At 41.7% G+C, this 26,477-nt stretch overlaps 7 protein-coding genes across 7 annotated transcripts; 4 read left to right on the forward strand and 3 right to left on the reverse strand.

The window, feature by feature from the left end:
- Positions 1–1,825: 1,825 nt before the first annotated feature.
- On the forward strand, positions 1,826–3,057 carry F5B22DRAFT_645592 (uncharacterized protein; the record flags this gene model as incomplete). The annotated part of the gene is made up of 2 exons (XM_047978607.1): positions 1,826–2,191; positions 2,407–3,057. The coding sequence occupies 2 exons, from the start codon at positions 1,826–1,828 to the stop codon at positions 3,055–3,057; spliced, it is 1,017 nt and encodes a 338-aa protein (XP_047831991.1).
- A 388-nt stretch (positions 3,058–3,445) lies between these two features.
- F5B22DRAFT_602856 (uncharacterized protein) lies at positions 3,446–5,259 on the reverse strand. The gene is made up of 3 exons (XM_047974700.1): positions 4,743–5,259; positions 3,843–4,687; positions 3,446–3,782 (listed from the first exon to the last, which is right to left on the reverse strand). The coding sequence occupies exons 1-2, from the start codon at positions 4,878–4,880 to the stop codon at positions 4,091–4,093; spliced, it is 735 nt and encodes a 244-aa protein (XP_047831992.1). The 5' UTR covers positions 4,881–5,259; the 3' UTR covers positions 3,446–3,782; positions 3,843–4,090.
- Positions 5,260–5,313: 54 nt separating this feature from the next.
- Positions 5,314–6,647, forward strand: F5B22DRAFT_103838 (uncharacterized protein). The gene has a single exon (XM_047968687.1). It carries the CDS (start codon positions 5,355–5,357, stop codon positions 6,003–6,005), a length of 651 nt encoding a protein of 216 aa, XP_047831993.1. The 5' UTR covers positions 5,314–5,354; the 3' UTR covers positions 6,006–6,647.
- Positions 5,935–7,466, forward strand: F5B22DRAFT_103833 (uncharacterized protein). Its single transcript, XM_047968686.1, has 4 exons — positions 5,935–6,083; positions 6,289–6,416; positions 6,467–6,622; positions 6,674–7,466. The coding sequence occupies exons 1-4, from the start codon at positions 6,068–6,070 to the stop codon at positions 7,100–7,102; spliced, it is 729 nt and encodes a 242-aa protein (XP_047831994.1). The 5' UTR covers positions 5,935–6,067; the 3' UTR covers positions 7,103–7,466.
- Positions 7,467–18,040: 10,574 nt separating this feature from the next.
- On the forward strand, positions 18,041–21,724 carry F5B22DRAFT_635730 (carbohydrate esterase family 3 protein; the record flags this gene model as incomplete). The annotated part of the gene is made up of 12 exons (XM_047977188.1): positions 18,041–18,193; positions 18,280–19,150; positions 19,189–19,223; positions 19,287–19,336; positions 19,397–19,451; positions 19,523–19,571; positions 19,647–19,814; positions 19,879–20,079; positions 20,201–20,266; positions 20,344–20,877; positions 20,940–21,175; positions 21,233–21,724. 12 exons carry the CDS (start codon positions 18,041–18,043, stop codon positions 21,722–21,724), a joined length of 2,910 nt encoding a protein of 969 aa, XP_047831995.1.
- Positions 21,725–23,520: 1,796 nt separating this feature from the next.
- Positions 23,521–24,255, reverse strand: F5B22DRAFT_635731 (uncharacterized protein; the record flags this gene model as incomplete). Its single annotated transcript, XM_047977189.1, has 1 exon — positions 23,521–24,255. One exon carries the CDS (start codon positions 24,253–24,255, stop codon positions 23,521–23,523), a length of 735 nt encoding a protein of 244 aa, XP_047831996.1.
- A 723-nt stretch (positions 24,256–24,978) lies between these two features.
- Positions 24,979–26,418, reverse strand: F5B22DRAFT_103987 (Metallo-dependent phosphatase-like protein). Its single transcript, XM_047968688.1, has one exon. The coding sequence runs from the start codon at positions 26,305–26,307 to the stop codon at positions 25,504–25,506; it is 804 nt and encodes a 267-aa protein (XP_047831997.1). The 5' UTR covers positions 26,308–26,418; the 3' UTR covers positions 24,979–25,503.
- Between the last annotated feature and the right edge of the window lie 59 nt (positions 26,419–26,477).

A 26,477-nucleotide genomic window follows, 5' to 3' on the forward strand; every position in this document is an offset into this window, starting at 1 on the left:
GTCAACTTCAAGGTCTCTCGGGTCTCGGGTCTTGTAAACTCGGCGATCATTCCCGAAAAGCCTGCCTTTCCGCTCCATGATTTCAAAAATACTAACTATCATATTATCAGGAGCTTCATCAAGAAAAATAAATCATATGTCAGATCATGAGCGCCACCATGCAAAGGCCTGGCGTCAGACACTATACCTGAAATATGTGATCTGTCAGAGTCGAACCATAGCATGAAGTACGGTAGCCGTCGAGTTGACAAGGTTGTGGTCTAAACACGTTATCCAGAGTCTATGTAGACACATTTCAGCAGTCTCAAGGCTTTGAAGACCCATAATTCGTATCAGATAACCTATAGATCGACCAGGCTCAGGAGGCAAGAATGCCACGCTGGAGTTATAGTTGGCCACCAGAGTGATAATAGCCACATAGTGACGAGATAGGGATAATTTTTCAAACGCGCCAGATCGGCCCACTTGGGATTTCCGTGGAACGCGAGTCTCTGTTGGCGCCAAATAGCATCTATTGTTTGTGCGAGATCATGAAAGCGATCATCTCTACCAAGAGCGTATCTAGAGGGTATTAGTCAGACATGGCCTACGCCTCTGAATAATCCAACAAGAACTCAAGAGAACGCAGAGATGACATTAACAACGCTCGCCACAGCCTTCAGAGAATATTGTTTGCAGCTAGCACCTCATCTTTCTACCACCGCCGCGGAGTGTTTTAACATAACGAGATGCTTTATGCCATCGCAGACACAATGATGGAACAACTGTTCAATGCGCAGGCTTCGATTTTAATGCGGCCATAACTCAAAAATCATTGAAATATCAGGAAGGGGTCAACGGAATTGTTCACATGATTGTGATGATGGATTTAATCACGGAGATATTCTGTAGTTTATTGTCCCAGATGCGAAGTTTACTTGCATTATCATGGATATCTGTATTTCTGGCTTGATGGCTTGAGGCTCAATCTGCAGCTACTCTTGTTCAAATATGGTTGTGTTGAATCAGAAGCGTGTAGTCTCTCAGTGTAGGGGTTAGCGATATGAGGAGTGTCCATATCACTGGTATTATCTATTATCTAATCAGACACGAAAAAAAGAACAGGGGGTCAAAGATTCATTTGAAACAACACTGTGTGTCTTACATTAATAAGATTCTCAAACAATAGGAGGCAGCGTTTGAAAGGCTTCACGAACTACCGTAGTGTAAATATATATCACTGTAAGGCGTACTATAGGCTATGAATTGTTGAGATAATAAATATAATAGGCGTAACATGATGTATATAGTCCACTAGACCTAGGTAGAGTTCAGTTGATACTTCCATGACTTTAGACCTTCGTGCTTGCGCAACTCGCCCTAAAAACCTTATACCAGATTAGGTAATGATAACTCATAGGAATGGCCCAGCAACAGCTGTGGTTGGCCACAAAAGGCTGCCGCAACAAAGACAACAAACAAAACGCGCTATCAACCAGAGTATTGGGATCTCCCACGCAAGAAATATGGCTGATATCTCCCTGTGTGAGCCCCATCAGAGTCCAGTACCAGAAATTCATTACTATTGTTGCAAGGGAGAAACAAGCGACCCATTCAGCACACTATATGTAAAGGTCCTATGTAAATGTCTCAGGCAGGGTCTGAATTGGGAAACAAACGCCACAAAGCGCGTTGCAGCACCTCTACTCTTTTTCAGCTCTGTTATTGCTGGCAGGTATTGACCGCGTTTCTGTGGACATTTATACATGGCTTGGCCTTCGCTCGGCCATGATAACACAGCTTGACATAACCTCGTTCTCAACCTCATCCTTCTGTCTGGGCCACGATGGTTTGCCAAACAAGGAGCCAAGCCAGGCAGCAGGCCGAAAAACGCGACACTCGCCAAACTCAACAAGACGGGAACACAACACCTGACATTGTTTATCCAAGGACAGTCAGAGTTGCAGCCCGTAGCCCCAAAGGACGAGGGCGGAAACGAGCACCGAAACAGACTAAAAAGCGAAACCAGGCTCCTCGTGTCCCTCCCTCATTCAACCATCTCCCCACTGAGATTCGCGTCATGATTTGGGAGGAGTACGTCCGTACGCCTCGCATCATTCGCATCGATGTACTGAAGGAGACACCAACAAAGGCAGAGCAAGGGTACGTTGTTCGATTCCGGGCGGACGAATATCAAGGCAAATCCGAACAGGTGAGTACATTGGAGTCTATTGACTGCTGTGATATGGCCGAAATAGCGTACAAACCCTCTGTCAGACTTCAGTTAGAACTACGCTGTTAGACTGTCTGCAGTCCAACGGTTATTATATAGTGCTACTTAAGTCCGACACCCACACCAGCGTGGACTTTCCACCCCAGAGACCAAGATCCCGTGATATTTGTTGTTGATGTTAATCATGATTATAGGTCTGCCCCCTGGTGGGTGTCAACCGCGAGAGCAGATACGTTGCACTGCATGCGATGAAGGAATCTTTGATTCATTTCACAGTTAGTTGTAATATTGAAAAGCCTAAACGATTTCAGCCAACTTCCAGCATCCGACGCAACTTCAGCATCAGAAGCCATGACGTCGTATTCTTTGAAAATTCAGGCTCATCTACCTTCAGAAGGATGTGGCTTTATGGAGATACGCCCAGAATCACGAATGTCATGGTGGATCTCGATGTTTCTGATATCAATTACATGAGCAATGATGCGATTCCACAGTGGGAAGATATGTTTGAAATGGCACAACATCTAACTAAAGAGCTCAAAAACAAGGAACATCTGCAGAATATCTATTGTCTGATGCGAAATGACAAGACCCTGCTCTATGGTATTGATTCCGTACAGGAACTGACACCAGAGAGGTTGTATCTATTTCCAAAGGAGCGCGAAGGTGATCTCCTGCAGTGGCTGCAGGAATTTGATATATTTCTCCAAGCCGTTGACCATGGAACGATACGTCTGTTCTATGCTCAGGATTTCAACGCAGTGAGGACTGTATGGAAAAATGTAATGCCTACCACTGGGTCTACAGATGGAAGTCAAGGCCCGTCGTCAATAGCGAGAACTTAACACTTCTGAGCGACTCACCTGAGATGGACTGCTGGTATTTGAAAGGCTGTACAAGATTATTGCAGATGGCATATAGTGGCAAAAATATGGTGAAGAGGAGAAATCACTAGTTGAGTCGACTGTAAGGAGGATTCGGCTTGTCAAGTACATGCACGGGACTACCTACAGGGTGGTGTATCAGCATCACTGGAAGGAAAACACGGCGTCAGGGTAGCATATAATATAGCATATGCAGACGGTCAAGTTCCCGACTGATGAAATGCAAAAGTCAACGCTAATGCCTCTTTGGCACTATCGCAATATTTCAGCACCGACCTCATAATGTGCTCTAAAAGAGGCAGAAGCCGCAGAAGACAGGCTGTGATAAGGAGGTGTGTGCAGCGAGTCGGCTGAAATGGAAGGTATATGAGGGTTACATTCAACTGAACTACTTGATCTGAGTGAGGTGGGAAGGCCGCCTTATATACATGAACAGTACCTTCGTGACTCTTCGTGCCCCTTGACCCGTACCGTATACATAAAGTGACTCCTTTACCACCTACACTTTCAACAGAGTCAAGTTTGTACCAGTCCTGAATGAGTTTCATATATATCGCGGCCTTTTTTTTTTTTTTTAGATCGTTTGGGAAAGATGGACAGCATGGTAAACAAGTATTCTTCGGATTGGTAACTAAGACTTGCCGGTGGTAGGTGTGCAGTTATGGGTATTAGGGACAGATACATCCCTGCACGCAAATTAGAATTAGAATGGATTCGTAAATAAGGAGGAGACCAGTATCAATTACATTAACTCCTCGGCGCCATAATTGGGCACAAGCTCGGATTGTCCGAGAACTGTTTCAATGCTCGGCGGAGATTTTCAATATAGCTTATTACACGCGCCACCGTAGCTTGCCATCCTAGCCCATAGAAGAAAACGTGAAAGCAAATTCACCAACAGCGCCGGGGGGGGGGGGGGGGGCATCGGAATTATCAAGCTATGTCCTGCGTTGGGTGCTTCTCTTGTACTTCGATGAAAAGTCCCGTCGCCTATCTATGCGTCACCCAGGTCGCGTTGAAGCTCACCCACTAGTTGCCGGACCGGGAGCTTTGCTTCCTCAAGTTTGTCCCAGAAGGTCCGACAGGGTTTAGAAAGAAGATCAATATTGACCAAGCCATCATCAAAGGGGTATTCTGCCATGTATGTAACCATTTGGAGGAAGTAGTTGCAATGGCCTTCCCGAAAGGCACTTGCTAGCCGAATAAACGCCTCAAGCAAGACATGTGCTCGGGGAACAAGCACAGGTGATCCATGTGATGAGAACGCGCCTTGGCCGCGCCCAGGACGCCACGGGGGCAGTTCTGGAGAAGACGCCTCTAGGTAGTAAGGGCTCGATGCAGCACCAATTTCCCTCTTGGAACTGGGGGGCTTGTCTGGCGGCGGTATAAACCAAAGTGTTTCCGAATGTAGTCGTAGTGACACATCAATTTCGGAGCCTGGGATGTGCATGTGAAAAGCGGGTGATGGGAACGGGCTTCTATCCCCTGACACGATACAAGCATCAAGATCTGGGCATGGGCGAAGATGTGAGCGTTTCAGGGTAGCGACTGCAAGTAGCATTTTATCGTCTGGAACAACGAAATCAATACCCTAGAACTGGTTTAGACGTGAATAAGACACGGAAGGCTGCCCAATTACTACTCACGCCGACTATGGTTGGTACGCCGTACACAGTGAGAAGGTATTCGCCCCATAGGATTGAGGGCACGCCGACGCCTGCCAGAAGCGCAGATATGGATTTGACGCCATCTTGGCTTAACGGATCCGAGGCCGTAGAAGGCATGGCAATCAGTCAAAGTGAGTCGGATGTGTGCAGGGTGCTAGAGAGCAGTGGACTTCTCCAAGAGCACGGGGTTCGCTTGATTGAGCAAGTCAAGTGCGATGACGATTATATATAGAATGCTCACGCGGTAGAATGGCTAGCCATATGTTGAGCTGGGGGGACATGGTGTGATGGTCAAAGACGTCGTCGAGGACGGCTCTGCTTGGGAGAATGTTACCTAGATATGTTGGTGGGGAGTTGGTGAGAAGACCATCATCACGTCCCAGTGCACGCGCGCGCGTCACACCTTCCACAACCCCCCACCCCCACTATTTTCTCCTTTAGTGGTGGCTTGCTGCCTATAAGAATCTTCCACTCTGCCGTGGCTTGCCCAGCGTCCAGTTTAGCGCAGGCCCACATACATATAGCCGCCGGAACTACCTAGATACACTACATACATAGTACAGAGAGCCTCGCATTGCTGAAACCAACAACATGTCAAAGCCTCACATTGCCCACACCAGCAATATGCCCGTGTTCCGTTCTTTTCCCCGGCTCCCACCTGAACTCCGATGCCAGATCTGGCAGTCCAGCTTGGAGACTTGGTCCGTCGTCACGGTTAGTGCCAACAAGTGCTCTTACACGCTGCAGCCCATTGGCTGGGACAAATGTGTCGTTGGTCGCGTCTGCATCGAGGCTCGGATCATCATGGAGAAGACTTGCAAGGCTTTCGCTCTCGGCGGCACCGCGTGGATTAACTTGCAGTCGACAACGCTCTTCTTCGGGGAGGCAGCGAAGGCTTCACACACTATCGGGCGTTTAGATCCGCGGCTCTGTTCCGACATGACCCACGCTGCTATCATCTGGACTACTTGGCCCGAAGTTGTTGGCTGCATCAAGCAGATGTCCAAGAGGTGCCATTCGCTGACGTCCATTTCCATCTTTGACGCCGGCAAACCCGTCACACATCATGTCCGACCCTTGGGCCCAGAGGATGTGGAGCGGATGGTAGCATTTCCCCTATGTTCGAAGCCAAAGTACGAACCTTGGTGGATGGATGGAGACGCCCTGACGGCAGACCTTCAAGCGTGGTTCTCACGCGACCCCGTCTCCAGCCTGCCTGCTATCAACATGATCCCGCTTTGACGCCGGCCGATTCACTCGGCCAACATCTCTTCAGAACCTAGCTGGGCGGCTGAACTTTGAAGATGTTAGGACTCTGTGGTAAGGCGCTTCGAGGGCCAATTGACATGGTCCTGCCCCTGGAATGGTTCTATTAAAGACCTCGATATCCCTCGATTCGTAGAGTATGTGAAGCAACAGCCAGCAAGAGCCTTTAACCCGATTACACCCTTTTTGAGACTCTACTCGTTGAACTATATCTTTGATCACAGCTTGTTTCCTGACATGACTCCGCCGTCTTTATCAGAGCTTGAATCCGCGGCCCTTGATGTCATAAGCATATTGAAGGGGCTACCACAATTTGCTGAGCAGAAGATTGCTGTTATTGGAGGCACGGCTCTTTGGAAGTATCTACCACGTGGCCGGTCAACTGAGGTGCTTCGAACTTTCTAGACCACATCACGTATCATTGTTGACCGGCATAGGACGTTGACTTTATCGTGACTCTCGACGGGCCCAAGAGTATCAAACCGATCCTTCTTAAACTTAAGAACAGCCCTTTTGAGGAGCGCGCACAGTGGTTCTACTACCGCACGCCGGCAACGAAATTGATACAAATTGATTTTGTAGCGCAATGGCAGGTATGTCTGACTCCCAATCTCTGTGTGGGATGTGATACTGACAGTTTCCAGGCCCCATACTTTCCATCAGCAGCCCAAAAGATCAAGGATATCCCAAGGGGAATAGTTCCCATGATTTCCCCGGAGGACTTGGTGTTATCAAAGATGTTTTCTTGTGGTTTGCGCGCAAACCCGCGTCAGAAAAGGCGCGACGCAGGAGATGCAGAAGACCTTTTGGAAGCACTGACCGCAAAGGTGCCATCTTTACGGCTCTCTGACGCTAAAATTGAGGTCGCAAAGCAGGGCTTGGCTGATGTCTTGTCTGTGTCTGAGAGAGGCGAGGCGTGGTGGCGCTCGAAGCTTGGGATTCCTAAATCTCCTAGTCCAAGCCCGAGTCGCGTTGTTTCGAGTGCTTCGTCGGCTTCTCGGGGAGGTAGCTCTGGACAGAGAGGAAGTCCTCGAGAATCGGCCAGTAAGGGTTCACCTCGCAGATACTACTGATTTCCTCCCGACTTGGGATCATGAAAGGTGGAACACAACGCGATCACAGTTGACGTTGTAAATTTTGCCCAGGTGGCAATGACTGGATGTCACTGTGTTACATGTGCTCGAAACTTGTACATTGTTTGGTATGTGAAAATCGGGCTACTCCTCTAGCGTGCTCTTAATAATGGCGTTTGTTCAATTGTATTGAAATTGAGTCCATCGTTCCCTCGCTTGTGTGTGACATGGTTGTGTATAGGGAGAGTTAAGGTCAGCCTCCAACGCACGCCGGAAACGATCTGATTAGATTGCAAGGCCCTTGGCAGTCATAGATTATCATTGCAATCCGAAGCTATTTTCAATCATTTTCAGCCCTCGTTATACATTACAGGAAGTGTTAAAAGCGCGTACAGCTGAACGGGCAGTTTACGTACGGTTTTGGGTGTAATGCAGTCTGATCTTGATCTTCGAAGGGCATGCAGGCAATATTGAATGTGAGGTTATACGGGCTTCGCTTGATGAAACAGATCACTATGGCCTAGACTAAGAAGGAATTGGTTGGGCACGAGCTTTTACAGCCTTAGCAAACTTTTATATTGTGAATAGCATCAGTTCCAAACCCGGGCGCTATCCGTGTTATATGAAATCTGAATGATGCTCCTTATGTTACACGCACATACGCTGTGCTAAGCTGAATATGCAGTTCGCCTTGCACTTCGGCCGTACGAGAGGCCATTGAAGACTGTTCATAATCCCTGAGAGACATGCAGGCAATATTGGGCAATATTGGAAAGTGAGGTTATACAAACTTCGCTTCTTGAAACAGACCCCAGAGACCTAGGCGGTCTGGGCTGGAAGACCAGTTGTATATAGAATCGAGTCAAGCCACTAATAGCTAAGAAGGAGTTGGTTGGTCAAGGACTCATGCAGCCTTAGTTGATCATTGTATCGTGAATAGCATCAAGTTCCAAGCCCAGCTTCTGCCATTGTTATACATTGTCGAGAAGCCTCCGTTCGGCATAGGGACATTAGGGGAGAGATGGGATATGGTTCTGGAAACGCTCAGCACGCGAATACATACAACGATGATGATGACGGCATATGTCAAATCGGAATTTCCTCGTCATTTGTTTCATCGACACGACATACGCAACGCACATACGATCAGAGGGTTAATGCCACCTGCATGTCGAGACATTCAACTTTTATATGTAACGCACTCGAAGTTCCTACGAGATGTGTAGTGAACGGGGATTTGATCTATGTCCTTGACGGTTGGACATTACCATGGTACCCTCACAGCCGAGATTATTATCGTCTGGTATGATAGGGAGAGGCATGCATAAATTATGGGGGGAGAAAGATGATGGAGGAATTTGGCGCTGATGATACCAACATGTGGCACTATCCATAGATGATTCAAATCTCATATCTGCATGCTATCTCTCGGCTAGAACATGCTAGAGATTAAGACGAGAAGGTGGAAATACCACCGCATATCTCTTGCAATGGGTGTGTTACTTGTGGCTCTTCCTTGACTCGTGAAATAAGGCAAGATTAAAACAGTAGCTTTTTATATGTGTGTTGTTTTATCTAGAGGTGAGTAATAAAGCTAAAAGTCTACAAGATAAATAGACTCGGGATTGATAGCCTAGTGGGCGTATCTGCATTACATGTCTTTGATACTTCTCAACATCGTGCCTGCGGACTGATATCTAGGCATGATTACAACTAGCAAGCCTAAGATAAGTAATAAGTAACCTACAACTTGCGTACGTATGAAAGATTTGAAAGCTGATTCTCGCGTTCAGAGTTACGCCACAATGCACCGTCTTAACTTAGACCATTTATGTGAGCATGGAGGAAATCTATCTGAGACAAGGTGACGGAAGTTAAAATAGACTCAAGCGTGTTTGAGTTATAAGGCTACATGTCTCAAAGTATGTTTAGATGTTAGGGACTAAGAAGCGCATGGTGTCAGACATACACTATTTGCTATGTGTTATACTACATTTGCATGCTTTTATATATGAATGCGTCTCATAGCTGGGATTGATAGAATGGAAAGGTAAAACAGTAATTGGTTAAAGACAGCACGGGTAGCTCGGTTTAAAGAACAGAACTATAGGCTTATTAATAAATGCCGCCCGAATAGCTTTAGAGATCATAATTTTGACGATGTGAATGTGCCACTTAAAGGCCCTGGTTTCCAGTCTAGCCTGGCTAAAGCCTTGTTTCCAACTTGGAAATAGAACGCTGGGGGCCTTTTCGGTTAAGAAGGCGCGAGATTTCAAGCGCAAATATCACTGGAGTTAAGCACAGTAGGCTGTAATCCAATAAGCCTTGTAGAGAGTATATACTAAAAAGCACCCAGTTCATAAAACAAGGAATATAGTAACTTAGGACGAAATACCCTCTTAACTCATCATAGCAGTCTATAAGTGATATTAGGGCTTCTTCGTTTAACCTTTATTAGGGGCATAGTTACATACAGAACCTTTGAGCACCAGTTCGTCAGTCTAAAGCATCAATTGAGTTATAAGGTTACTACCAACATCATAATGTCTTAAAACGTTCTTACTTACACTGTTCTACTTCGTCTTCAATCTCATTCGGGTATCCATTGAAGCAATTTACCCTCCACAATGCCCTCATATATACTTTATTAACCTAAGTCTACGCCTTATAATGAATGTAAGCTGGGCTTGTAATAGTCTGGTACATCTGCATCATCACTGCTGATGTGTACAGTTACTACTGTGGCTACTAATCGTCAATGGACGTGCCGAATGGCACATTACGCTGCTTAGGTATCGAAACTTCTCTGTCGAGTATACTTAGCCAGCTACGTTCTTAGTGCCTCGGGTATAATTGTGGAAAGCCGTAGGCCTGGCTACGAAGTTAGACATGGGATTACACAATAATAGCCAAGTTGCGTGGGATTACGCGTATTTCATTGTAAAGAGGGCGCAGTCGTAACTCAAGAACTAACAGCTCTGAGTTAATTAACCATCATAGACATGATATAGATTAATATCCTGGGATAGTACCGCCTGATTGAGCCTACTACAGTAGTGAGCTGGCATGAGTCAAAGAAGTAATTGAATATACCAGATGTTATAATTTTTCAGTACTGAAATGGGCGACTGAAAGATACAGGGCTCATGTCATCTATACCTTTACCGCCAGGTTCCTACCATATACCTTCTTAGCTGGATAATGTCGAGGTTCCTACTTATAACGCCCCAATAGGCAGCTGTCAAATTAGAAGATATCACTCCGCATTGTAGTCAGTCGGGTTCGGCTGCTAAGAAGAAATAAACTGAAGTCTGGAGGCACGGAGCTGCTTCGTCGTCAACGTTCGCCAACAACACATGAGAACGACGGAAGACTATGGTGTTGTGCCCAATACCTCGCGCTCTACCCAGTGACCTACCTTCTCGTTTGGCCAGTTTTAAGGACGCATGCCGGGCTACAGGTTTATTCTTGAGAAATATTCACTTGATTCCATCGTTTATCAGATCTATTGTCATCGCATAATCTTCAGAATGGTTTTATCCTACATTCTGCAATGTGGAAATACAGCAGCACGTAGGACTGGCATGAGTCATTTCTTCCTGTCTACATTACGCAAATCTCGCCTCGATCATTGACAGAGGCAGTTCTCATCTGAGTTTGCCGTCTCCGCTGCGAGCGTCATTGATATTACAGTTGGTGTTGTGCCTTTGGCGCAGAGATCATATACTTGTGTCATACCGGTATATGGTAGTGCCAGGTGGCGGGAGATCAGGTAAGAATACCTGTAAATCATGCGTAGTCATTTTCGTATACCCACGGTTGGCTACTCACGCGAGTACGTTAGCAACTAAGCTTAATAAGCAAAAACCCTGCCTCACGACCACCCCCGTCACGACCAGGGCCCTAGGCACCCTAAAACGCGCTTTAACTCCCAACCACCTAATTAAATACTACTTAATAACATAACCGCATTTAAGTCTTACAATAACTTTTTACCCTTATTTTGTTTAAAATTAATTCCTCTTTATCGTTATATCTTTTAATTTTAAAAATTATTATATTATAGCTATTATTTATATAGTTTAATTTAAAACTTTAATTTAAGTAATAATATATATTTAAAATATTAATAAATTATACCTATATTATTAACTTTAAGGTATTTTTATTAAAAAATAAATTTATATTAACCTTTAAGCTTTATTAACCTATTATAAATATTAATTAATAAATTAAATAATAAAATAAATTAAGCTAAACTTTATACTTTTATTTTTTAAGTTTAAATTTATAATTAAATATATATTAATTACTTTAAATAATAATAAAAGTTTTAAAAAAGAATAATATATATATTTTTTAATTTAAAATAATAAAGTTAAATTAATTAAATTATAATTTATTAATTATATATAACACATCTCTTACTTAACCTAGCCACCCAATTAACCTAGCTATATTTTTAACCTTTATACATGCATTTAAAAATATCTTAACAACTATTTATACAATTAACTTAAATTAATCTAAATTTAAATTGTTAGACGTTTCTATAACATTTTTGCAAGTTTATGCATTATAGCCAGGTTTGCCGTAAGCCCTATAATGCCGGGCATAAATCTCCTTCCTCTTCGTATAATAATTATTTTAATATATAATGTGATTTTCTACCTTAAAAATACCCTATACCTTTATTTAATCCTTAATATCTTTAATAATAAAAGATCCTTTATTTTATAATTTAATTTTTTTTATATAATAATATTTATTAAATTTATAATTTATTTTATAAAAGCTTTTAACTTTCCCTTTTAATAATATAAAATAATATATAATATTAATTATATTATATATAATTTAACTTAACCCTTTAATAATAAATATAAAAAAGCTATTTTAATATTATATAATCCTTTATTTAATATATTTAAAAAAGAAATTAACTTTAATTAAATTATTTAAAGTTATAATTATATAAAGATTAAATAATATTAAGGATAAAGGGTTAATTTAAAGTATAATTAAATAATTTAATTAATTAATAATATAATTTAAATTATATAATATTAAACTTACTCCTTTAAATTCCCTTTATATATTATTTAAAATAATTGCTTTATTAAATATATAAAAAAATATAGTTATAAAATCTTCCTTTTAAATATAAATAATATATATTTATATAAAACCTTTAATTTACTTTTTATATAACCGTTTTAAAAGGTTAAATATTTTAATATTAAATAATTAAAAGTAATAAAAGGAATAAAAAGGTATATAAAGGATAATAATATTATTTTCTTTATAATATAATTTAAATTTATATAAATAATAACTTTTATAACTATTAAAGAAAAAAAGGTAATAATATCCTTTTATATAAAACTTTATATATTTATTAAAATGTTTAATTTAATTTATAGCTTATTTATATATTATTTAACTATTTTTTATAATTATAATTTTCCAATTGCTTAATATATTATTATTTTTATATTAAAATATAAAGTAATTTTTCCCTATTAAAATAATATATAATAAAATAATTTAATTATATAATAAAATTATTTAAATAACTATAAACTATTTTAAATTATTTAGTTAAATAATTTATAGTTTTTATTTATATTTAATTAAAGTTATAACTATTTTAAATATAATTTTACTTATTATAAACTTAATTTTATTAAAGTTATAAATATTTTCTTTTTAAATATTATTTTTATTTATTATTTTTTATATAAAAATAAATTAAATATAATATTTAATTAGATTTTTATTTAATATTTATTAATAATTAATTTTTCAATTAAAATATATTTAAATATTTAAAGTTTATTATATAAAGTTTAATATTTAATTCTTTTCAATTAATTTTTAACCCTATAATACTATTAATTAATTAGCTATATTTCTTATATAACTATATAAAGGTAAAAATAATTTTATTATAAGATTAAAAATATATTATATAATTAATTATTTTTCATTTGGAGTTAATTAAGCTTTTAAAGGTAATATTTTGCTTATTAATTTAAAACCTTTCATTTAAAGAGTAAATATTATATAAGAAATATTATAAATAATAACAATACATTAGATAAATAATTTTAAGTTTTATTCAATAGCTTAAAGTATAAGCTATAGGTTGCTTTTTTTATAAAGGGTTTCTATAATTATTAATGGAGAAATAAGGGATTTTTTTCATGTGTGTACGAAGGTTAAAAATGTGGCCAGGTTAATTGGGTAGCTAGGTCAAGTAGGAAATGCGTTATATTAATAATATAATAATAGTTAATATTAACCTTTTTTTTAATTACTTTAAAATTTTAAAAATTATAAATATCCCTTTTAATTACTTTTATAATATTAATAAAATAAATATAAATTAAAGCATTAATAATAATTATTAAATAATTATTAACTTTATTTTATATTAAACTTTTAAAAAAGTTATTAAAAAAATAAATAAATTATTATTTTTAAAGCTATTAATATTATTAATAATACTTTATTATTATTAATAATTTAAAAGGATATATAAATATAAAGTTAATAATTTTTAAATTAAAATTAAAGTTTATTTAAAGATTAATACTTTAAATATTTATTTAATAGGTAAATTAATAATTTTATAATATTAAAGTAATTATAAAACTTTTTTATACTTTATATTTAAAGCTATTATAATAATATATAATATATATTAATATATAATAATTATAAATTATATATTAATAATAAATTTCTTTAAATTTACCTTTTAAATAAAATTTAACTTTTATTTTATAATGCATCTTCCATTTAACCTGGCCACCTAATTGAGCTGGCCACCCCTTGAGCCTATATAAAAATCCAATGTTTCAATCTATAATAACTTAGCCAATATTAGTCCCACAATTTCATAATTAATACTATTAAATCCGTTATTTAAAGGGGAATCCAACGGTAATTTTTACTATTTTTTATAAAATTTATTAAGCGAGATATTAAGCAATACGCTAATGGGGCGCTAAGCAAGGATTATTTTAGCGCTTACTTTAGCGTATTGCTTAATAACTCTGCGAATATAAATTGTAAAATTTAATAAGGGGTACCGTTAAATAGCTTTTATATTTATGAATCTAAGGGTATATTTTATTACTTTATACGACTAATATTTGTAGAGTTATTAAATTATCATATGATTAGTGCACCGACGTTTTTTGTATGGGCTGGGGGGGTGGCTAGCTTAATTGGGTGGCCAGGTCAAGTGGGAGATGCGTTAAACTTTATTATAATTATATATTATAACTATTAAATATTAAAATTTTTAATTTATTAAAAAAAAAGTTAAAAAATAAACTATAAAAAATACTTATAAATTAACGCATCTCCCACTTGACCTGGCCACCCAATTGACCTGGCCACCCCACCAGCCCATACAAAAAACATCGGTGCGTTAATCACGTGATAATTCAATAACTTTACGAGTATTAGTCGTATAAAGTAATAAAATATACCCTTAGATTCATAAATATAAAAGCTATTTAACGGTACCCCTTATTAAATTTTACAATTTATATTCGCGGAGTTATTAAGGAATACGCTAAAGTAAGCGTTAAAATAATCCTTGCTTAGCGCCCCTTTAGCGTATTGCTTAATATCTCGCTGAATAAATTTTATAAAAAATAATAAAAAATACCGTTGGATTCCCCTTTAAATAACAAATTCAATGGTATTAATTATTTTATTATGGGCCTAATATTGGTTAAGTTATCCCAGATTAAAACATTGGATTTTTATATAGGTTAAGGGGGTGGCCAGCTCAATTAGGTGGCCAGGTCAAGTGGAAAATGCATTATTTAAAAGTAAAGCTTTTAAAAAGAAATATATTAATAATATATAAAGCTATATATAAAAATATAATAAAGCTAAATATATTAAAAAAAGTATAAAAAATAATTAAAATATATTTAAAAAATTAATAGGTATTATTATTTTTAAAATATATAATATTTTTAAAAAAATATTATAAAAGTAATAATATTAATATTTATAATTAAAAAATAATTTATTATACCTAATTTATTAAAAATAACTTTAAAAATTATAATTAAAATACCTTTTAAAAATTAATAATTATAAATTAATATATAAAAATTAACTTAAACTTTTCCTTTATTTAATAATTTATTATAAAAGTTATTTTTTATAAAGGTTAATAAAGCTTTTAATAAAAAAGCTAAAATTATTATATTTTTATAAATAAAAATTAAAGTATTAAAAATTAAACTTTAAAAAAATATTAAAGTTAAATAAAAATTAATTAAAATAGGTCTTAATAATAACTTTATTTATATAATATATATATAAAAGGTAAAATATAAATTATATAATTATTTAATATATATTAATAAAATTATTAATTAATACATTTTAAAATATAAAGATATTAATATAAAAAAGGTTATTAAGGTTAAAAATAATAGATTTAATTAAAAATACCAAAAAAAGCATTACAAATAACGTATTCGTTAAGAAAATCGCTTTAAAAGTTAGGTAATTAATAGGCAGGGGGGGTGGTCATGATAGGGGGTGGTCGTAAGGCAGGGTTTTTGCTTAACAAATAGTCCTCGATGGAGCCCCCTTTCGCCGCGTCCTCGATAACGACGGAATTCCACACCTAACCACAGTTGCGCAACTCTAGTCAGCCTCCTTAGCAATCAGTGCTTCGCCCGCCATAGCCAACAACGATATTCTAGAGAAAGCATCGATCTATTTCGCCGAGACTACTCTAGGGGAGGTATAGCTCAATTACAAGCTCAAGTAGTATAGGTACATACGCTCTACAAGCAATGTCACCACACGAAGACTGGACCAGCTGGAGAGGGGCGCACAAGCAGGGTATGATCTCTTCAGCAGCGCATTTGAGTTATGCATCATGTCAGGTACCATATAGCGTCGTCCCGAGAATTAGGCTGCCGAAGACTAGGGGGGGCCAAGAAGAGAAGAAAAGCTTAAGAGACGCAATCAGAAAAACCCTTAAGGGAATCACAGCTAAAAACACGAGTCATGTGTAGAGAATAAGAAGCTAGGCAGATGAAAACCTCTGCCGTGTTGTGCTAACTTAGATGCATGTTGGTACCTTGCATACAAACTACTGCAGCAGGGATCATGACCAGGCCACAACCAACATCCTCAAAGCCTACTTTATTTACTAATGATTATGGACAACTACTCAGCTCAATTACCTGTCGGTTCTAAACATTACCACGGCGCAGTCGTCTCACTTTTTCTTTTACCTAATTGAGATAATGAATGGGCGTAGTTGTAGTTCGCCTATGGTCGTTTCCACTTCATCACGTTGACATTTCTTGGCAGCTGTATATTATCGGGCGAATATAGTACTGGAGATTCCAAACGACCTCTGCAATCCATTCCCAATATTTAATGCATGCAGAATGCTACGCTATATTATTAATCAAAAACTTTTCATAGAGTGTCTCGTAACCATACTATCGTTAGCAAGATCAAGGTAATCCCAGTAATTGGAGCATATGTTGATCGGACGATAGGTACAAGCGAACTACTGGTAATAACTCTTCCTACACTGCATACTTGTCATAACCGATGCTATTTTGGAAAGACAGAGACCCATTCAGTTGATCCTGCTTCGTCTGTATCCACAGCCGACTATCATGCGCACAATATAAGCACTTCGTCGCCTACGCCGCATGTTAGCCCACCTAGTGTCATGCCATATAGTTCGGGCCTCCACCACCCAAATCACATTCACAACCTCTTAGCTCCGAAGACGAGTCTATGCCGCGTGCTCATAGTTCCAGTCTCTTCTAAGCCTAGTAACGTGATATCAGACCTCAGCACTATGAACCAACATGCATCTCACGATCCCCAATACAGGGAGGGGTGTGATGTCTCTTATTGTTGCACGAGCCCTACATGTAACGTATCCTACAGCTGATACCATATACAGAGTATAGTACTTGTCTGTTATGTGTGACAATGCAACAAGATACATGAAGGGATTTGACCTGAAATGATACTTAGTCTCAATCCGAGTGACATAATATAGAGTTTCATACCATCGTTGACATAAAATTGAAGGCATTACAGTCCATATTATGTCTATGTTAGAATCCAGCTCACATTCAACTTGTTACATGTACAACTTTTGTCTCTCGGGTGCTCTGACTCAACGGACGATGTAATTCTAGCTGAGCCATATAATCTTTAGTATCAGCCCACCAGTCTAAGAATCGTGACTTAACTAATGTGAAAGGTTAGATAGTGGCCAACATCAGCCAATCCTGGCTTATTAAATCCGAGATGCCAAATTAGTATCCCTGCTTCTGGAACTATTGAACCATGGCCAAACCAACATAGCTTGAACCATCACAACTGGTTCTGTATCTTTAGGGAGAATTGTCAGCACGATGCGGCACGGACTGGTCTATTGCTTATGCCGATGGCGAAGCCACGAGAGAACCTCTGGAAAAACTTTGCTATAGACCCGACTAAGCCGTGGCTCGCTAAGAGCATCGTGACCATGCTGACAATTTCAACACGGATGGAACGGATGAAAAGAACTTGTGTGGACCTAGGAGAGTAAGAAGAAGAACATGGTGATGAAGCCGTGATGCAAATATAAATCTCGAGTGTTGCCCATTCAATGAGAATATGAACGCCTCAGAAACGCCAGGTTAATGACCTCTAAGACGTTCACATCTATGAACCATGGTTGCCTTCAAAGCAGCCAGTGTCATCCCATTCGGGCTTATCTTGCTCCTTTCTTCAATTCTTTCCGGTATTCTCGCCGCTCCTTCTCCTTTATCCCAATACGAGGCTCGTAATGTCTCAATCAACTTTCCCTTTCCCAATAATGCCTCGTTTCATAATGCCACGCTCAGAATTCCCCAGTCATTCTACCTTCGCATCATGCCACTTGGTGCTTCCATTACATACGGTGATCCGGCTGAACCAGCCAGCATGGGTCGAGGATATAGGAAGTTCATCAGGGATTACCTGCGGTTCCGTGGCTGGAAAGTGAATATGGTGGGAAGTAGGAGATTTGGACAGTTTGCTGATAACGTATGTTTTCACTTTTCTGGAGATACTTGCCTAGGCACACTCATACCCCATCTGCAAAACAATGCTAATAATAATATACATAATAGGATGTCGAAGGCTGGCCGGGTTATGTTTTAACGAACATCACACAAAAGGCAGCAATCGCTGTCCCTAAGTACAAACCCAACGTAATCCTGCTCAACGCCGGAACAAACGATGCGACAACGAATAAGGATATCGAAAACGCTGGAAATCGAATGAGGACTTTGTTACAGACGTGTTTTGACCTATCCCCTGGCGTTGTCGTTATCCTGTCTACTCTGATACCGAATAGGCATGCCCCTGATAATGTCAATACACTGAACGGCTACTACCGTGATCTGGTATTGGAATTCTTGGGCAATGGCCAAAAGATCCAGTTAGCTGACATGGATGATGGGTTTATTACTCTTGACCACATTATGTCGGACGGCACGCACCCGACGATAGAGGGACAGCGCCGAATGGCCTCGGTTTGGGCCGCAGCCATCGAGGAGGTCGAAGCACAGGACAATTGGTTACAGGCTCCGTCAACTAACGTTGATTTCGATGATGCCACCTCCGGTAGCCAATGCGACAAGGAGTACAATAGTGGAGCGCAAGATCCACGGAATGGCATGCAGGTTCTTCGGGGCAACTCACCTTTAATCGTCAACGATGGTACCTACGTGCACAGGTCTATGCCTATGGGCGAAATTTGGAACAGCAATCTTATCCTGTTCCCGCCTACTGACGAAGCACCTACTGCATATGCTCTTCAAGCGGTAAACCTAGGTGGTGCCCCCCGAGGTGGGGAGCTGGACGACATCGTTGTGGTTCAGAATGGCAGAATATTTGAGGATCTCCCATATGTACATCTTTACATCAACCAGGGAGATGGCACATTCAAATTGGCTGTTGGAGCTTTTTCCATGGTCGAAGGCCATTGTATTGTCCGAGGTTCGTGGTGTGCTGTTTTCTCGATATTGTTCTTGAAGCTAACACGAGTGCAGGGATACGCTGGGGTGATGTGGTAAGAGAGACTGGTAGTAGCACGCCTCTAAGTCGACAAGGTAGACTGACTCTAGAGATTTAGAACAACGACGGTCTTGACGATTTCATATGTATAGACCCGTCCGGAAATATGTGAGGGACTTTTTTGAACCCAATCCAACATATGTACTCTAGGATCTGATGAATTTGCAGGTATGTGTCCATCAACGAGGGTACCAATCCACCAAAGTGGCGAAGTGTTGGTAAAGTAAGTCACAACCCGTGTCTGTCACATGTGAGATGATTCCGAGAGTCTTTACTAACAGCCGTATTATCTAGTTCAAGAATGCCATTCCAGGATATCCTCAGGCCCGGGTTCGCCTCGGTGGTAGGTCATAACTACAAGTTTACATCTTCTTCAGCTGTGGTTTCCACTCGGAGCGCCAAACTAACTCTGCCATAGATATTGATGGAGATGGTAGACTAGACTACTGTGTCATAAACGACGACGGTAGTTTGCATTGTTGGCGTAATGCAGGCATACTGTCAGATTCAGCAGCGTACTGGCAAGACCTGGGAATAGTCTTCAGGACTTCACAAACTCTTCCTGACATTTCTATGATGCGATTTGGCAAGTCTGGCCTTTACCTAGTCCTAAGTAACTGCCGCATTATTTACTAATTATACATGAATAGTGGATATCAATGGAGACTTCCGTTCTGATGTGCTCTGGGTGGACGAAACAGGGCAGGTCAGAACCTGGATCAACCAACGCGGCACCAGTAAAAGTTTGGTTCCCTACTGGAATTATGCTGGCATTACACATGAGGGTATGCACGAGAATGTAGGGGGACAGCAAAATATCATGTTTGCCCGTGTCTGGTCGAATCGTCCCAGTACCTCGCGTTATAGTGTATGCCCCCTCCTCTCCTTCCTGCCAGCCTTGTTCACTGGTGTTGATGCTCTGGTGGTACCAATGCTAAGCTTGACAGTATCTCTATCTCAAAACTACGCTAGACGATATTTGGTCTATAAGCGCAAGAGCGTGGAAGAATCTTGGAAACGGCGGCACTACCCAGAAAGGTAATTCTTCAGGACTCATCAACAAACTTTCCCCATGTTCCACTGGCGGTGAAAATACTGACCTCTTACACTCTTAGGTGATGGAGCCCACTGGGGTGACATGACAGGGACCGGCAATGATGATTACGTTTGGATCTCCGCAGACGGCGAGGTCGTCATCTTCCCAAACACCAACACTCCTCCCGGCACCACCAATTACCCCAACTGGGGCACTCCCCAGACGCTAGATACGGGCATGGATCGAAAGGCCCTACATGTCGGAGACTGGAACAAGGACGGTAAGGCCGACATTATCGGGGTCGACAGAGAGACCGGTAGCCTGACGGTGTGGCTCACCAAGTACTCGGGTGGGACGTTCTTTTTCGAGAAGAGAACTAGCTCGAAGTCCTTCTGCAGGGAGGGTTGGGGGGTGGGTTTGTTCGATATCGGACACCATTTTGCCGATATCACGGGAAGTGGATGTGTCGATTACCTCTGCATGAAGCCTGATGGTACGACGACGGCCTGGCTGAACGACTGCAAATCAGATCTCTTTGATCTTAGAAGCGTCGGGCAGGTTAAATATAGCGAGAAGTTTGATCGAGCGAATCATAAATTTGCTGATGTCAATGGTGAGTCTTGCCCTATCCTCATGGTCTCATACTATTGTTGATAGTTTTGGTGGATAAATTAGGCGATGGTCGTGCCGACTTCATGTGGGTAGACAAGTTCAGTGGAGATGCTTCTGTCTGGATTAATGATGGAGAGCGCCCCGAAAGTGACCGTGGCAGTTTGGGTGGCAGTAAATTCAAGTGGGTGAGGAAAGGGAAGGTCTATGCTGGAAGCACTCGAGGCCAAAACTTACACTACCCGAACCTCGGTGGTGAAGGACGGGCTGACCAAGTCTCTGTCACGCCCAACACTGCTGAAGTACGTCTCTGTCTCCACATAATGACGTTCTGTTCATGTCTAACCTACGAGTTCCAGGGTTTTGTATCATTCAACACCTGCCCAGCAGGGGGGGATGATGGTGGCGTCGTTCCTCGAGACCCTTTCCTTCCAGATTATTTGGCCCAGCCTCAGTGTGGTATAAATATATGCAGGGTGGACGGCGTGGGATTTGATGGCTATTCCGGCGCCGATCCTTGTGGTGAGGATCCGTTCGCTGATGAGGGTGACGATGACGATGATGGTGATGCTATTAGGTTACTCAATATCACGTCACCAACGACGACGCCCCTGGTTAACAATACGGTACCGTACTGGACTAACCTAACCTCCCATGAGCTTATTACCACGGAATCAAGTCATTCGATTGATGCGCGCGCCAAAGGCAATGGAAATAGGGGCTTCAATATCACTTGGAGATATCTTGGGATTCTATACACTCTGAGGATATACGCCAGGCGTTATCCAGGATCTACACATCTTCATGATTCTACACGGGGGCCCGCGGCACGAAATATTGCTGTGAGGTAGGTATCCCCCTCAAATGTATTGTCTATATGGCTGTATCCCATGCTGACCTTTGAATAATCAGGATGCGAAGAAGGGCCGGATGTCGTTCGACCGATATTGAGGTGCTTGATAGCACGACACTCACTCGCCAGCAACTACTCAACTATTACGACACAGAGCATAACCCAGACGTGAGTTCTCCCCAATTTCCAAGTTGGCTAGATTAGAAGATAGAGGAGCAGCCCGGCTAACTCGACGCATACATAGCTACAAATTCTGCAAGACTTTTCTTATACAATTGCTTCAGGGATCTTGCCGGGTGGCGAGGATTCACAGTATAACGTCGTGCCGCCCCCAGTTATGCGTAATCAATCCCTCCTCTTCTTTATTTATCTTCTTCGAGCGCCTCGAACATGCTACTGTTCCCTTGCTTTGAACTATAAGATCTTCTCAATCCCGATGACATCTTGGAGGGCCATGTGCAGACACATCTTGGCACAAGTACTTGGCTAACTCTTTGTTCGATAGAAAACTACTATAACGCGCCTGTACTCCCACCGGGGCTGCCTAGAGCGGGAACGAGCCAAGAAATCAAGACCCCAGTGGAATATATGTACGATCAGATCGGCTCGTATGGAAATCGTGTGGGAATGGTCCTCTGCCAGAGGGATTTCAATCAGAGAAAAGGTAGAATCTTTAATCTGAATACTCAGGAAGGAGTAGGACAACAGATATCGCCCATGGCGCGGGATAGGTTTGACATGCTGCTGGAGCGATCTCTCACCAGCACGGTCGCCCAAGACGAGTTGTTCGAGGCCCTACGCCAGATCATTGGTGTGTTCCGCTATATCAACGACCCCACCATCCTGCCAATCGTCCGCATGAACCTCAATAATATACGGGACGCCGCGGACCGGATTGCGGCCACGGTCCCGCAGCTCTCTAACCTTGGCCGCCAGTTTGTCGAATTCTACCCGGCGTGGTACCAACAGGCGGCGCTGACGACCCGTACATGGGTGTCAGACCGAATCACTGATATCATTGCGAGGTATACGCGGGCTATCATGAGCGGCAACGCACCCGCGAACGCGTTGCAGATTCAGATGGATGTCAACAGCCTTTTCGATGATCTTCAGTACATAGTGTCACCATTCTAGATTGGCTGCTCCGTCTTGTTGAAAGAGGATTTAGTTAAGGAGGTACTTTATATTATTATATGGTTATGTTACATTGGTAATCGCTTCCTACTTTCTTATGTATATATTGATATAGAGATATACATAGATATATCCCTACCGACTCTTCTTTGTGCCGCTCATTATGATGTACAGCGCTCATTTTCTTGCTACTCCGACGTGCCTAGCGGGTTGTATGACCTCAATAATCCAGATTCCAGTTGTGAACTCGTTTCTCCATCTAACTCGAGTAGTGCAGGTGAATTTACAACCTAAATAGGGGTTCCAAGTTAGATCCTATGAGGAAGTCTCCCCTCCTACGTCTCCAGTTTCTAGACCAGTCTATTTGAGGTTTTACAGGAAAATAAATCTATGTTCTAATTGATTGATTGATTGATTGATTGATTGATTGATTGATTGATTGATGGTGTTTAACGTCGTAGGGACTATTCTGCGTTGAAGTTAGTCCGGGCCTCCGCAAGGGCACTGGGACGTGGCAAGGTGTCCACTACTAATTACTACTACATGTTCCATGTACATAGTTCATGGATTCAGGGCCAATTTCGATCTGACGATCAATCTCTATAAGTTCAAACGCAGAATTATCTTCTTTTTACCCCTAGCTCGTATCTACGCTGTGTATCATGGCATAGGCTCCTCACAAAAAGGATATACAGCTGGCGGCCTCTCAAAATCCCCCCCAAGATCCATGCGTTCATAATGCAGCGCATCATACCTAGTTGGCACACATCCAGCAGTCACGTACTGCCAACCCACATACTCATCCGTACAGCCTTCAACTTCGGGATATCGGCGATGCGGGTGGGTGTACTGGCCACCAGGCACATAATCCCCGTCGATCATGACGATGACGGGCCAATCCGTGCGGCCGGCGCCGCTGGCTTTGGCGGCAGAATATCGCTTGAGCGTATCAAGGCACTTCTGGTCGACGTAGAGACAGTACGTGAACCGTGGGAGAAGGGTGCTTTCGTGAGTCGCCCAAAACGCGCTCTGTCTCGCGATGGTGGCTGCCTCGGAGAGCTCTCTAGAGACGCCGTGCTGGTCTCTCCACTGTACGAAGCGTTCGCGCACCTGCTGTTTGGAAGCGCCGTTCAGGGTCTCCTCGTCCTCGACGACGGTCCATTGCGCATACTGCTCCAGCAGATGATCACGACCGTAGTACTCTAGCGTACTGTGCACTTGCTCCTTGAAAGCCTCCATATAGCGATTCCATGCTTCATCGTCGCCGTAAGCGCAACGGTAGACGAGGAACCCCCATGTCTCGAACCCAGTGTCGCGCATGAAACGCGCGGTGGTCCCCATGGTGCTGTTCCAGTCGAACTCGTCAGTGAGGCCGGAGAGCTCCATGGTAGACATTTCGATGTCGGTAGAAGCTGCGGCCTTCTGAGAGGGTCTGTTGAATGATGAATTGAAGGAGATTGATGAAATGGCTCCTCGTTTGATGGTCCGAGGGTGGGACTGAAAGAGTGCAGATGAGGGAGGAAAATAGATGGGCAGACGAGACGGCGTGCGATGAGGACCTGGTCTTGCGAAGGAGCGAGGAGCCTTTCTCATTACAGTTCCAAGCGACAGCCGCCAGTTACAGCATACTGAGGTAAGTGAGCGAATGGGCTGGGAGGACCTTTTGGAGGCCTTGTCTTATACAGATTGGCTCTTGTTTTTTAACTGTTGGTTCCGTACCTGCATACGAAAATGTGGGGAGTGGTCAAAAGAAGCGTTGCTTAGAAAGCCAGGATTTCAAATGCTGGCAGCTGCGAGAAAACACCCGCGCCACCGCTGCTATGAAATAGTGTTAATCGAAAGAAACTATAATTTATTCCTACAGATTATTTTCCAGAATTAGTTGTTCTTATTTGGATATTGGTAGCGAAGGGATTGTCAATTGGGTTGTATTGATGTTGTAGAGTGCAAGATTTAGCCCACCAAAGGAATCCACTGTGAGGGGTAATTGATATAACTAGCCACGCCGACCCCATTCCACCGCATCTCCTGCCATCTCAGCATCAGGTTATAAGAGAACGCTTGTCGGTAAAGACGAGCACATTGACGCGGCGTGACAAGAGTGAGTGTCTTTTTATTTGATATCGCTCAAGTGAGCTGGATGATGAGGACCACAACGCGAGAAAATGTGGTGAAGTTCTTCGTATTAAACGGGGTATGCATGTACGTTTTCCGGAGTTCGCAACTCGGCCAGCGCTCCCCGCTATCAAAGAAAGTCCTCAAATCGTTCAAAGAGTTCCCTTCAAGATATATACTCCCAAATCCATGTGACTGACAACACCGTAGAGTCGAGGGTTTTCGGTTACATCGGTTGGAGCCAATCACACCTCTGGTTACCACATCTGCAGCCGAAATCCGCAGAGTTCAAATCCCGTGCGGGTATATCCAACCACAAATTAAGTAGATTTTGCTTTACCCTTAGGGCATATATTAATAATTTATAAGGTAGATCCCCGGAGTTGGAGCTAACTTAGCTTACCCCCTATATCGCGTCACTCGCCGACATATCCTTTATTTTGACAAGTCAAACATAGACAAGAACAACAATACGATCAATATACTGAATTCTGCATGTCATCGCTTATATCTGACAGTTATACCTTATCAAAACTTGATACATTTGTCCTCATCAAACCCGAGGGATTGGGCAAAGTAGTAACCACGCTGATTAGTAACAACGCGCTTCCCAGTCTGTTCATCCACGTAATCACAATTGAAGTGCGTGTGGCCGAAAGCCCAAACCAAGACATCATCGCTTAGCCAGGCCGCACTGTTGCTCAGATCAGTGGCGAAGCCGGAACGGATTAGACTACCCTTGTGTTTTGGATCTGTCGTGCGCTCATCCAGGGTCGGACTATAGTGCGTTAAAACGATAATCCTATTCCCGCGTAGTGATATAACTTGTTCATTAAGCCATTTCAACTCCTCTTCGAACATAGCGTTGTGATTCTCCACCGTCCAATTCTCGGTTCGATAGAAGTCGTTGATGCCAAAGCTTACCGCTTCTATGGACTGGGCTGGCACCTGGGAGAACAGCGTACATCCAACGATAGCAACGCTCTCCCCAGTTTCTGCTTCTAGGTGGTAAACGGTGCGATCCAGTAGGACCAACTTTCCCAGACTAGTTGACGACTGCCGCTCCTGTGAAATCTGGCGCTCGAATCCGCGAATTGCCTTTTTCGTAGCATCCCACGTAGAATGCCACGGTTCATGATTACCGAGAACTAGGAAGATTGTCTGGAATTTCAACAGATGCCGCCGTAGAAAGTCGAAGTACTCTTGTTGGTGGAACATGTAACCAACATCTCCCAGCAAGGCTAGATGTGGTGCTTTGGGGGTGATTTCAAAAACGTCATATGTCCTCGGGCTCTCCAAGTGGATGTCTGAGATGATTTGCACGTTTGCCATAGCGAGGAGGCGGGGTCCCAAGGCAAAAGCTCCTGTTCGCGCTAGAGTGGTCGAAGGGAGGGTGCAATTTCATGCGCGAGATCAATGCAGTTATGTTGGGCATGTTTCGTTGTTGCAATATACATATCTAGATATCTATGTTTAAGATACTAACCGTAACTTTATATTCT

This window comes from Xylaria bambusicola (assembly GCF_022495145.1).
Source record: "Xylaria bambusicola strain CBS 139988 unplaced genomic scaffold F5B22scaffold_15, whole genome shotgun sequence".
Lineage (NCBI taxonomy): Eukaryota > Fungi > Ascomycota > Sordariomycetes > Xylariales > Xylariaceae > Xylaria > Xylaria bambusicola.

What these genes read in the sequence shown, in the direction of transcription:
- F5B22DRAFT_602856 (XM_047974700.1), bottom strand. Translation starts at nt 4,880, where the DNA reads ATGCCTTCTACGGCCTCGGATCCGTTAAGCCAAGATGGCGTCAAATCC. An exon ending in GCGTACCAACCATAGTCGGC is followed by an intron (nt 4,688 to 4,742) that starts GTGAGTAGTAAT and finishes AACCAGTTCTAG; the next exon opens with GGTATTGATTTCGTTGTTCC.
- F5B22DRAFT_103838 (XM_047968687.1), top strand. Translation starts at nt 5,355, where the DNA reads ATGTCAAAGCCTCACATTGCCCACACCAGCAATATGCCCGTGTTCCGT.
- F5B22DRAFT_103833 (XM_047968686.1), top strand. An exon ending in CACGTGGCCGGTCAACTGAG is followed by an intron (nt 6,417 to 6,466) that starts GTGCTTCGAACT and finishes TGACCGGCATAG; the next exon opens with GACGTTGACTTTATCGTGAC. An exon ending in ATTTTGTAGCGCAATGGCAG is followed by an intron (nt 6,623 to 6,673) that starts GTATGTCTGACT and finishes GACAGTTTCCAG; the next exon opens with GCCCCATACTTTCCATCAGC.
- F5B22DRAFT_103987 (XM_047968688.1), bottom strand. Translation starts at nt 26,307, where the DNA reads ATGGCAAACGTGCAAATCATCTCAGACATCCACTTGGAGAGCCCGAGG.